The 13,218-nt window shown below is 41.6% G+C and overlaps 1 protein-coding gene across 4 annotated transcripts in view; it reads left to right on the forward strand.

The window, feature by feature from the left end:
- Positions 1 to 13,218, forward strand: part of hecw2a (HECT, C2 and WW domain containing E3 ubiquitin protein ligase 2a) — a 45,279-nt gene that overhangs the window by 1,359 nt on the left and 30,702 nt on the right. For all 4 annotated transcript variants that reach the window (XM_085434512.1, XM_085434514.1, XM_085434515.1 and 1 more), the window contains exon 2: positions 9,383 to 10,004. In XM_085434512.1, the coding sequence (XP_085290638.1) occupies positions 9,626 to 10,004 (379 nt within the window). In that variant the 5' untranslated portion in view covers positions 9,383 to 9,625. The remainder of the gene's footprint in view (positions 1 to 9,382; positions 10,005 to 13,218) is intronic.

Here is a 13,218-nt window from a genome sequence, read left to right on the forward strand (position 1 = left end):
CTCACAACAACTCCGTCACCACTGGATGTAGCTCAGGATGCTGTAGGGCCACAAGGCTTACCTCTTTATGTAAGGCTGTACATGATTTTTATGCCTCCTCCCCCTGTCCCACACACTGAGGCACTGCTGCACTCTTTGAGTGGCTCAGATATTCAAAATTCAGTATTTCAGGGAATGCCAAACCTTTAATTTGCATCATCAAAGATACAAAATTCGTTTAGTAAATTATACTCTTATACTTGTTGTCCCACATTTACTTTCTTGTCATTTGGTCACACTGGTACACTGCCATGGTGTGCCATTTTGTGGCCCACAATGGGGGCTACCACATTAGCTACACACACCTTCAGAGTGGTCCAGTCTGACAGTGTAGATGCGCCAGCAGTGGGTTTAGTGGATCAGTGTTGAACACCAATGCTCCAGAAAGGGTCAGGGTTAGAAATGTGTTTCTAGTCCACGAAATAAATTGTGGTTGAAGAGTGTGGGACAATACATGAATGATGAATCACATGAGTCACATTTAACGACGTGATAAACACAAACATTCATGTTTCCATCACTGGTTTGTGGGATAAGCGAGCGGTGACAATTTTATGATAGAAACTAGTTATTTTCTGGGTCAGCTTCCAGTGTGATGATGAGAGGCAGTTTTGATTATGTAGCTTCACATCACAGCTTAGCAAAAAGCCTTTCTGACTTTCAGCCATCAGGTAGGTAAACAACCCCACAGCAGAGTTATACTGTCCCATTCAGGCCCCAATCCCCCCATAGTTCCCCCTTTAATTTCAACATATTTGTGGTCCTAATTGAGTTTTGCTGTTGTGGAGCCTGCAGTGTCTTTGCTAAATTCCCCTTTGGGAGCAACTTTATTATAAATTGTTTATGCTTTGATCTGCTTTCAAGGTAGGGGTTTGGATGAAATCTGCAAAGCTGCAAGCACGCTCAGCTTTCTCAAAAATCTGATACTTGAAACAGATGTGTTACCCGAGATGAACTGGAACATGCAGAATTTCTGTTTTGCTCTTGCAAAGAAAAGAAAATTTCCTCACTTGACAGAATTTGACGAGGTTATGGGGGGAGGTTTGGTCCTGATATCTGTCCTGACTGAGACCCTACAGAGTCTTTAATGTTAGCTGCACGTAGGTCTACTGACTGAGGACTCAGTATACAAAGTAATTTGTAAAAGTGATGTGGAAAAACAGCATAAACTATCTTTTTGGCTGTTTCAGTTCTACACATGCCTCTTAAATAAAGTAGTGTAGTAAATGCATGTGTGTTGTAATTGTTCTTCGAAAGCATATTAATATGGGATAAGTGTGATTTTCCCACTTTAATATGAACTGGATACACAGTACATTATGATTGGTGAAAAAAATAAAGCAGATGTGCTGCAGTTTGAAGAGAAAACCCCAACAATCAGATCATTTCCTGTTAGCAGCACTTAGTGACTGTAGGGAAGAAGAACTTCCTTTTAACAGGAAGAGACTGACAACAGAGCTGGGATCATGAAAGGACAGCCATGTACTGTGACATGCTGGGGATGTGAGAGGAAGATGAAAAGAAAAAAGGCAAGCATAGAGAGACCATGAATAACAAACAGGTGATATGGCTTTTTGTTTTGTTGTCTACCTCACTTCCTGTTTATTTTGAAATCTTAAATGCGCTTTAGTGAAGTCATGCTTTAATGAGGTCATGCCATTTTTCTTCTATACCTCTCTATCTTAGACCGTATGTTAAAAATGGCTACTGTGACATCACCTTTTGGTTTTAGACTCCATATCTTGAATCATTTAGTCTGCCACCATGTTGTCTTTTTTGGAGCCAGAGTTGACCATTTCTGGACGAGGGGTTGGAGTGCTAAGTTATCAGCTAATGCTACCAAGCTTGGTTATCAGTCTGCATCTATAAACTGGACAGGGTTATGTGCAGTCACAGATATCTACAAATTAAAGATAAGTATAAGACTGGAGGTCTCCTGATGTTAAAGAGGGAGTTCTTCCACCCCACAGTCTCCTAAGTCTTGCTCACAGGGAAACGTCCAATCGCTGGGGTTCTGGTGCTGTATGAATGAAAACGAGTTGGATATGATATCTTCAAATAGTATCATAGCAACAATTCAAATGGTATTTAACCTTTTATACAACTTTAACTATTAGTTAAGCGTTAAGGCAGGGTGTGCAGTTTTGTGGTTTGTAACAAAGTGAAGTGGAGCTGTATGGTGAGAAAGAGCTGGGTTATTGTTATCATTAAGCACCCTTATTGAGTCTTTTTTTAGATGGTTAGAAATAGAAGGAGACGATACGTCAGATGTTAAAATGGGCGAGGGATAGAGGGCTGTGTCACCCTGCAGTGATGTCACGAAACGGCTGACTGCTTTATGTGCAGGTCATCATTAATCCATGATTAACTTAACCCGCGAATAGCCAGCTGTCTCCTTTGGTTATTATAATTGTTGGTTTCGCAGATATTCACATTTCTGTAGCTGCTCTGTTAATATGAGATTCCTCTGTGGGTCTCAGCCTGATGCGCTAAGAAACTTTAGGTTTTGTGCTCGAATTTTAAGCATTTGGCTGCACAGCATAAATTTGTAATGATGGTCTGCACAGTCACCGGTGAATGAAGATGAGGAGTTAAAGTAAATAAAGAGAGCAGAATACAAATGCCTCGAGCGCAGCGTCTGTTTACAGTTTTTACACATCCACAAACAACCCACATTCCCATTTATAGTAAGCATTTTAAACTCGGAGATATCAATCAGCCTTCCAGCGTAAATGCTATTTTTGACTCCCCGAGGCCTGTCACATGGAGGGATACCCCCCCGAGGAGTGACTCATCCTGGACATTTACTCCCAGGGCGATGTGTTTAGAGGGAAAAAATACCCCGAGTGGGACAGCGCTGCACTTTTTCTGGGAAGTGGGAACACACCGGCACTGAAATACGTGTTCGCTCAGACTGACTCACAAAGGTACATCTTCCAGTTTTAAACCTTTAAACAAAAGCATGTCTTCATCCACCTTTAGGGTCATCATGGAGCTCAGGGAGAGGATATTTTATGGTGCTGCATCTTTCTTGTGGATAGAAATAAGTGCTTTTAGTGTGTAAAAGTTATTTTTTTTGTGCTGGTTGTGTGATTTGTTCCTAACTTTGTGTGCCAAAGTATGTGTGTGTCAGCAGAGGGACCCCTCTGTGCCCCTGTGGAGGTGACTGCAGCACTTTACAGCCTGACAGAACGGGCACCTTGGGGAGCTGGCACACACACACACACACACACACACACACACACACACACACACAGGCAGAGAAACAGAGGGACAGTGAGTGAGAGGTGGAGAAATCCCTTTACTGACATCATGGCACCTACAGCTCATGGCACGTATCCAGATGGTGAAACGCAGGCGGTGAATTCAGCGATTATTTTCATTATTGATTCGTTTTAATGTTTGATGACCTGAATATTTTCCACTGTTAATTGTTTTCACCACCGAAGATCATGAAACTGGTGAAACTTGACCATCACAAAACCCGAAGTGATGTGCACGAGGTGTAACGGTGTAACGGGTGCATCTGTCTACGAGAAAATGATTGGTTGACAGATGATGTTGGGTCAGAGCTCCTTACGGGCGCCTATTTGAGCTCCGTGTGTGTGTCCTCAGGTCCAAGCCAAAGAAAAGCCTTGCTTGCACTTGTGTGTCAAGTACACAGACACTCAGATACCTGCACATATGAAAACACCAGAAAAGCAGCAGCAAAGGTTTTCATTTCTGATTGTCAGTTGTAAATTTTTTTTATAAAATGAAGCAACAGCTGTGCATAGACTGTATATAAAAGATGCACACACTTCCAGGTCTGAAAAGTGAAGTCAGCAGGGGGCGACTCCTGTGTTTGCGAAAACAAAAATTTATAATGTTCTGATGGTTTTATGGTCTCAGTTTTCAGTTCCAAGTCTTATTGAAAGCAGCGTGATGTTCATTTTGTAATTTATGATCTCCATTAGCGTTCACAAATACTATAAAAATGCTCAGCTCGAGGCTTCACAGCAGGACTTCACGAATCAGTGGGTGGTTGTCCACAGTTTATCCAAAAAAGTGTTTTTAAATCACTGTATTCATTTTAGAGGGGGAAAGAAAATAGTTGGTTTAGCTGCACAACATGAAGAAGTAAGTCAAGTACAGTTGAATGTGCAGATCTCTGGAGGACTTAATTTTTGATCCTGCAGAGCATCTATCCACGGGTACATTTCCTATAGAGAACAAAACTTTTTGGTTTTTGTACAAGGATTTAAACATGTTTAAGCAGCCTCGAGTGGCCATGAGAGGAACTGCACTTCAACGGCAGCTTTATTCTTCAGGCCCAGAGGTTAATGCAGATGTGGTGGGACCACGAATTGGCCTTAAATCCATCTGTGTCTTTCTTACTGCCAAGTAAAGGTTTAGTAATTTGCTCAGTAACAGATGGTCACTGTCGATTTCAGAAAATGTTAATCCCACTGAGTAGAGGTGCGTTTGCTTGGGAGTATTTGCAGCGAAGGATTAATACACATTTGTTGCAGGGTATTTGCAGCAGGACAGTGTAACTTACGTGAGATAATGTGAAACAACAGAGTTTAAAGCAACAGCAAATCTTGGTAGAGATAGAGCTCAACCCCAGCTTTACCCCTTACTGTAGTGTCACTTTTTGAAGTTGTTCTGTTACTTGCTGTTTGAACCAAAGCTCCTTTTTAAACTCAGAAAAAGATCAAAAATGGGGTTACAATAGACTCTTTTACAACTTTAACTATGTAAGAAGGTTTTGTACAATTTAATAGGTCACGGACTTGACGAGTAGAACCCCATATTTTTTATGACTGGCTAATCTGTTCTGGAGGTTTGCTTCTGAATGCCTGTTAGAATGTAGTTTAATTATATGAGAGCATGTTTTATAGCAGGTATGTGCAGAATCTTAGAATTCTGACTTTAATCTCAGAATTTTGACTTTTTTCTCAGAATTCTGAGATTAAAGTCAGAATTCTGACTTTTTTCTCAGAATTCTGGAAAAGGAGAAGAAAAAAGATGTGCCCACTTTTTTTTTCTAGTCCCCTATACTGCATTATTTCTAATGGCCAGCAGGGGGCGACTCCTCTGGTTCCAGAAAGCAGGCAGATTGTATGGGAGTCTATGACAAAATGAGCCTCCTTCTCACTTTCTTTAATGAGCTCTATAAATGTCTTGCTAATGAGTTTATGGTCTCAGTCACTAGTTTTAAGTCTTATTTAAAACAACATGATGTTTTTTCAGTAAAATACGATCCCATTTAAAGTAAAACAGACAATATTTGAGGGTATACTTTAAGGTGGGACCTAACTTATGATTGGCAGGTGCATATCACTTTTTTTTTTTAAAAGCAAGATGGCAGTGACTAAAATGTTCAGCCTGACATTAAAAAAAGCTTTTATTTAAAAAAAAAAAACTAACACTGACATTTGTGGTTTTTGTTTTTAAGGTGTCAGAGTCTCGATTCATGTTGGAAACTGCCATTTTGATCAGTTTTATAGGCTTTTAACTGTTAGTGAGGAGATATGTCTTGACAGCAGAAGCATGCTTTTTAGTATTAAATGAAAGAAAGGCAAAGAAAGTGTAATGAAATGGCTCACTGGTATGTTTTTGAACTGTGGTTGTGACAATAAGATACATGAGGCTTTGGAGAAGAAGAAAAGTAAATCCAGAATCTAACTAAACTAAACTCGATCAAATTCATTAATTGTTTAACCAGGGGAAAACTCATGGTGTGCGTGCAGTAGAGCGGTGCATGTGCCTTGTGTTGAGAGAACTGTGAGCTGTGCAAAGGGAGATGTACAGCCATAATGCTTCCATGGTGCCTGTCAGTCATGCCTGTCACTTGGGACGCTGGAGTTTTCCAGCTTCACAAACAACACTGAAAACGACCTGCCACGAAGAACGGCACGACAGCGATACCTGAATACCTAAACCTGCCATCTGGTTTTGGGAGCGTTCTCTGAAGAAACTCTTTTTGACAGGATGCGAGAAAACAACTATCCAGCAGAGTCTGGCACACTCCATCACCTCCTCTGCTGCAGATGTGTCTGCTGTTAGTATTCAGCGCACAGCGGTGCACTGTACAAAGTATTCAGTGCCTAATAACAGAGCAGCGCTCAAATGACGGCATTTGAGACATTTATCATCCCTGAGAAAAGCTGTTTGATTTTGGGGTTCTCATGCAAGGCTTTATCTATATTCACCTTCCTGAGAATCAATCGCTAATCCAGGTCAAACTGTGCAGGGCCGGGCTTCGGGATTATAATGGGAAGCAGGAGTCTTTTCAAAGAAAAAAAGCACTGGAATGGGTCCAGATTACTTAATGCTGTCTCCTGAGGTCATGGTTTGTTCTGTGCTGTTTGGAGCTGCTGCACGCACTCCTCATCCTCTCTATTTTAGTGAGCAGCCACGGCGTCTCGCGCTACACATCGGGGTTAGACAATGCCTGGCAAGAACTGCAGGAGGGGGCCGATTGGACCACAGGAGCGCTTACATAACCACCAAGCAGCTTCATATCTATTTATTTTTTAACTGAAGATGCCTCTGCTTGCTTATGAATGTTACCTCTCTCCCCTGCTTGTGCTATATGACTTTGGCCATGTGAGCACGTGATCTGGATTTACGTATTCCTGCATCTGTGATGAAGGTTTTATTCTGCCATAAATCCCTGTACGAGATCTGGGCTTGGTAATCTCGTTGAGTCAGGGACGTCCAGGCTTTCCTCATGACAAATGCAACAGATCTTATTTCAGCATCAGGCCCGGGATATTTCAGAGACACGCATGAATCACCTTCAGATTGATTTCCTGCTTTGCATGGTCAAGAGTTTCAGCTTACCTCATGGTCTTTGAGTGGAAATGAAACACTAATGAGAATGTAGTGAAAGACAGAAAGGAAGATGGTATTACTGATAAGAGGAAGCATTTATAATAGCAGCTGTGTGAGGTTTATACCCACTGTGAAGACTCAGTGTCACTTTCAATTTGATTCTTTTAGTCAGCAAAGAAAGATGGAAGTAGACAAAGTAAAGGAGAGAGCGTATGGCTGGAAAAAACACACTAAAATCAATGTTTAAGGAATATTTCAACATAATTGGGATGGTAAAAAAACTCAAACACCCTTTTTCTGTGCTCCTATATGGAGGACCAAAACTTCCAAGATTACAAATAAACTTTAAAAAAAAAATCCATAAATACAAAAATCAAATAACTTTACTATTACTGTTGACTTCATAGTTAACTAAACAGTTTAACAAACAATTACATAATATTTAGGAATATCACAATACCAAAATACAAGTAGAATTACGTGATTCTCGATACACTAAAACAAAATGATTGTCCCAGTGCTTAAAGATAAACTGTTTTATTAAAAGCCATTTTAAATCGCTGACATAGTGACATGGAGCAAAGCTGATTTCACAGTGCCAAATGAAAAACCAGAAAACATACGCTGATACCAAAACTTTTAGCCTATATCAGGAGCTTTATATAGGGGAGAGCAGATATTTGGATCGATCCGCCCACCTCTAGTTTTTACTACAGATATGATTTGTCTTTCAGGTGAGGGGTGTTACTCATACATATGTGTGAATGCATCTATGTGCACCGTGAAATAAGACCAACATAGAATTAGATAGTGCTGTTTGTACTTTAACTTATGCCATGAACTTTGTGACAAGTACGTAACTCAGATGAGTTCCCAGCTTCATTGTGCTGAACTCCAGCAGGTAACTTAGGTGAGGTTCAGGTTAGAGTGATCCTTTAAGACGATGGAGCCGGGCAAGCAGCTGCATGGGCCACCATAGGGGCAGCCTGGTCAGCGAACTAACCAGTAGGGAAAATGTTAGATAGGACCGTTGCAAGCTATTTATTAGCTAGTTATTATTAGTCATTAACCAAACTTTCAGAATAAAAGCGTGGTGATTATCCAATAATATGCATGTACATTTGGGTGGAAGTTAAGACTGCAAAGGTAAAGAACTGAAATGTCAATGTATCTATCTATCTATTTTTTTAATGTAATAGCCTACATTTATTTAAATTTTGGGGTGCATTTAATGGCATAATTATTTACTAAGTCGTTTATTTATTTATTTTTCTCCATAGTTCTTTACAGTCATTTTTATTTTTTGGTCCAGATTAAAGAGCAAGCAGTGAGTTGTAGACCTGGTTGGCAGATTAAGTTACTTCTGGAGACTCGGTTTCATTTCTTTGACCTCCACCAGGTCACCCGCATCCTTTCTGCAGCTGGAGTTAGGTTTTGATTTTAAGCCAAAAGGTGTTACCTTTCAAATTAAATCTCATAGACATAGTTTTTGTTTGAGTGTCACAAATAAGAGACGTCCTACCTGTAACCCTAGCAGGCTGCAGTGACTTATCATAAGATAAAATGAAGCTCAGACCATCTAGTGATTCTTGTTTTTTTTTTAATACCATTAGTCTGACAACCTACTTTGAGGTCTGCAGACGAGCTGACAGTTTTAAAATGTTACCAGCGGCTCGGTTCTTGAGGCATACTTCAAATACCACAGATATCAAGCTTAGCTGAGACTGCAGCCCACATTATTTTCCAGTGACTGCACCAGGCATGCGTTAGCTAAATATTACCAAACCTTTTCTGCCCTTAAGAAAAGAAACACACACACATTTACCGCTAATGCTCCTCAGTCTAACTGATACCAGCCTCCCCCTGGCTAGACTCTGAAGTCACATGGCATCCTTTCTTTAAAAACAAAATGGCTGTGGTTGAGACTCTGACAGCGCCCCCAAGACACTTCCCAAACTGGCATCTGCTGATTGAAGAGCTTCCTGGGAGGCAGATACAGCTGCTTGTCGCCTCTCTCCTTTCTTTTACTGAGGCAGCCTACACTGACTGAAACCTTGTTGTAGACACGTGTGTGTGTGTGTGTGTGTGTGTGTGTGTGTGTGTGTGTGTGTGTGTGTGTGCTGTTTTAAAGATTTCCTTTTCCAGCGGTCTCGTAGAGATAATGCATTCCAAATGAGATCATTTCAGCCTGCTCTTCTCCTCATGTGGGCTGAGTGTTTCTAGCAGAGAGAGCGAACACACGGTACGCATCGTTCATCATTCAAAGAAGTAAATAGTGCATTAAATTAATGAAAGAAAACTTAAAATGAGTGTTGGAATGGTGATGTTGGAAGAGGAAGGTGCCGGGTTACTTGTGTCTGTGACGGCTTCTTTGACAGCAAACAGCCGCTCCGGTGACGGATGTTTGTTCAGCCATTTGTTGATTGCAGTTCGCGCCGTGCAATCACTGCTTTTGTTGTGCCGGAGCAATTTTGTAGCTCACTGAGTTTTGTCTGTCTTTCTTTTCTTTCTCCATCCTCAGGTTCTTAATGCCACTGGATAACATGAACTAAGTAAAGAGTCGACTGTTTAGCTTCATTAAGGGACGAAAACGGATGAAAATGCACAGCTTTGTGGATCAGGAACCCACACATCACTTCTAGACAAGAGGCAGATAAATCAGAAACATGTGTCATCGCTTTGGTGACCGTCCGGCTCAATAAGAAGCTCATCTCTGCCTCTACTTCTCGGCTCTACTCATTAACTGCTTTCACTTGTTGCCAACATGCGTCCTTCCCTCGCCACAGCGGTCCTGCCACCCAGGACCCGTTCCCACAATCCACCCAACCTGTCCGTTGGGGGCCGCGAACACCTGTCGGCCCCACGAAGGCGCAGCCCGCATCTCCGGCACACCCTCAGCCCGGAGAACCTGCGGACTCTGGCGGAGAGGGGCGGGGCGGCTGTAGATACCGTGTCCGTGGTGAGCAGCCCCATCGGGCTTCCGCGGGCAAACAGCGACACTGACCTGGTGACATCCCAGAGCCGGTCCTCGTTGACAGCGTCCACTCTGGAGTACACGCTGAACCGTGGCCAGAACCTCGTCATATCCTGGGACATAAAGGAGGAAGTGGATGCTACAGACTGGATCGGGCTGTACCACATCGGTAAGATGATGCAATGGCAAGTAAAGGAACTTTAATTTGTGTCAAATCTCAAGTCAGTGCCTCCCAGCACATTAAGAAACATTACAATATGGCTACATTAGAAAATTATTGGATTCAGAAGGAAATGCAGCAAGGCGATGATCCTGGTATCTAAACATAGGTAGTAAAAAAGCTGTTTAATAAAGCCGCCTATCCAACACAGTGATACAAGCCTTGAAAATTTACACAAAATGCACTTTTTAAAGTTTTCTCCACTAAATTATGAGAAAACCGATCAATCATCCAGGCTACCAGTGATTTTTTCTGCTCATCAGAGACATTAAACTGGGGCATTTTATTCAAACTATGTTAGATCACAAAATGCTGATGCTCAGAAATGCTTATAAATAAAAAATGTGCGGAAAAAACGGATTTGGCTTCAGATTGTGAATTCTGTTGTGTGTGTAAAACGGATCATAAATGTCATGTGGACTTATCTCCTTATACTTACGACATATCCTGGAGAGAAAAAAAAATATTACATTTCTGTAACTCTAAAATATTACACTTAGCTTGAGCACAGAAGTTTGCTTGGTTTCATTAAATATCCTAAAGTTACTGTAGAAAAGCAATCAGCTGATTCTGAGGGGGTCAGATGGGAGCTTTTCTCAGATTTAATCAGTCTTATATGGGGTGACCTGAAAATGACACACGTCTGGGACAGCTTATCTCTCAGATCAGTGTTGATGCTGTTATAATGCTGATATCTTTGCAGAGGCGAGGTGTATGTGCTCAGACAGTAGAGCAGGTCCACTGATTGGAAGGCTGGCGGTTCGATAGTGTTCGACTTCATCTCAGGGCACTGTCATTGCAGCCTAAACTGAACTTAAGTTTTGCATATTAATAAGCTCAACACTGGTGTTAACGCAAGGGGTAGCAGACCTGTTTATCCACTGTGCTCTTCTGAGCTCATCTTTGTAGCTGTTTTTAGGTGATGCCAGCCCCAATGGCTCATCATACAATCTACTCCCTTTGATTTTAAAAGTAAAACACGCCTGGCTTTCTGCTTTCCATTGTTAAAAGTACTGCTAATACCCAATATAGACCTGGAAGGGTGGATAGAAGAGGTGGTGGCATTATATGTCAATATATGTCAAATCCATTGCTAATGACTCTGTAACTCTGACAGTCCATAAAGGTAAAGGCTATCAACGTGGGTGTCACATATTGGTTGGCTGTTACAGACCCCACTCGCCTCAGATGTTTTTCTGCAGAAAGAGTCCTCAGCTTTCAGGGTATGCTGGATTTAGCAAATACAGGGCGTAGAAACTCAGAGTCTAATCCAGAGTTAGTTTAGCTGTTCAAATTGTTGTCTTTATATTTAAGAATTTGGCAAAAGTATAAAAAACTAATATACCACTGAAAGGAAACTAAATTAGATTATAACACTCAAATCTACAGTTTGATTGCTCTGGACGTTTCGATAGGTCGATAACTAGCTCTAAATTTTGAGATAATAAACTAAAATTTTGACTTATGGTTAAGAAAATGTGTTTTCTTTATTGGCCTCCATAAATTTCTTCCCACTTCCCACGTATGTTATCAGAACGCGCCAGCTAAATGATTGTTTTTCCCAGTCACTTTAACTTTTACGTGTATTTTTACCACTGAATCTGTTTTGCTGAACTCTTTGGCAGCTCGCCGTCATTCAGAGCTGACTTGACCCTGCGTGTCCTCGAAGCTTTTCGGCTGATCCTGATGTTTTGTTATCGAAATCTGTCGATAGCTTGGTGCAGAGTCTCGTGCAGGAGCTTCCAGCAGCGAGTCAATACTGAAACATTAGCTGTTGAGACTTTACACCGGGCCTGGAGGCTGAGTCAACGTGTCACGGCTCTGCCTCGGTGTACGATAACACACACACCATCACAAAGCACGCACGAGCCGGGTGGTCTCCAATAATGTCCGCTAATCCTGCTTAGAGACAGGAATCTGACAGGGAGGAAATCCGTCGACCTGAGTGCTGAAGAGGGCTATCGGGCTCACGCAGATCTGTCCACGATGGTGAAAGCTAATACAGGAATCAGAGTGTGAAACCAGCACACCGGTGATCAGTCCACTCTGTTTTGATCACGTAGTAAAGATCCAAAAGAGATCTGCTGCTCTGTGATTGAAAGCAGATTCTTATTCTTATTTTTTTATGTCTGAAAAATCTAAGTGTGGTGTACTGTCCACCATGCGTGTTTACACACTGCTGTGATCTCAGCTTCTTAACCCCCTCTTTCAAGCTATTTTTATTGGCTGTGCACACATGGCTGGTATGGGGCTTATGGGAAATGGAGTATTTCTAATGGTGCTGAGGTATTTAGCACAAATATTAAAAAGTGCACAGAAGCGAAGCTTGAAGTTGCTGGTTGCTGATGTGTGTGTGTGTGTGTGGGCCTAATAATAAGCTGTAAGTATAAACATCCAAAATTGCACCGTGATCCAGCACACACATCAGGTGCACACACAGGTAACCATTAAAAAGTATCCCACTCTTGCACGTCTTTTAAGACATAGCAGGCTAGAATCTGTGCAAATATACAGAATATTTTACCTCATAAGCCAAATTTTGCTCAGGATACAGCAGTCAAATGCCCTTTTGGAGCAAAGTTAGTGTGAAATTACTGCCTAATGATAATGTTAACCTGCTGCACGGCAGCTCATAATAAGCCAGAGTGTTACCTTCATCTGGGTGCACAGATATAATACTCCAAATTGGCACCCCGTGGTTTAGGCGTTAAATTTCCTAATGAGGGGCTGCGAGGACATTAATCAGGGTCAGATGTATGCATGAGTCTCTTCTGCGTCATGGTGAACCCAGTTTCCAACTCAAGTTAAATTTTTGTTTCTAACATAGTTTTTGAAAAATATTCTGACCACATTAAACACGGGGATCTCTGCCACGGTCATAAATTTGCCTTTTCATTGTTCACTGAAGCAAATAATGAACGTTGTCTCTTTACCCCAGATAATTACAAAGTGACGTTGAGGGAGAACTCCAACTCTGAGAGCTGTTCATCAGCATGATGGACTGTGTTAGTGATGGATAATGAGCTTCAGAAAACAATGGGCGCCTTTGGTTTTGGAAAGGTCAGACAAACCTGCCGCACAACAGACGGCAGTAAATTCTGGACGGCGTGAAATTACTCCTATAAAGGACTCGACTTCGTGATGGTTTTAACTTGTTTACCAG

Source organism: Copadichromis virginalis, linkage group LG16 (genome assembly GCF_057382275.1).
Source record: "Copadichromis virginalis isolate Kocher_CV1m ecotype Utaka linkage group LG16, C_Virginalis_male_GT1.1, whole genome shotgun sequence".
Lineage (NCBI taxonomy): Eukaryota > Metazoa > Chordata > Actinopteri > Cichliformes > Cichlidae > Copadichromis > Copadichromis virginalis.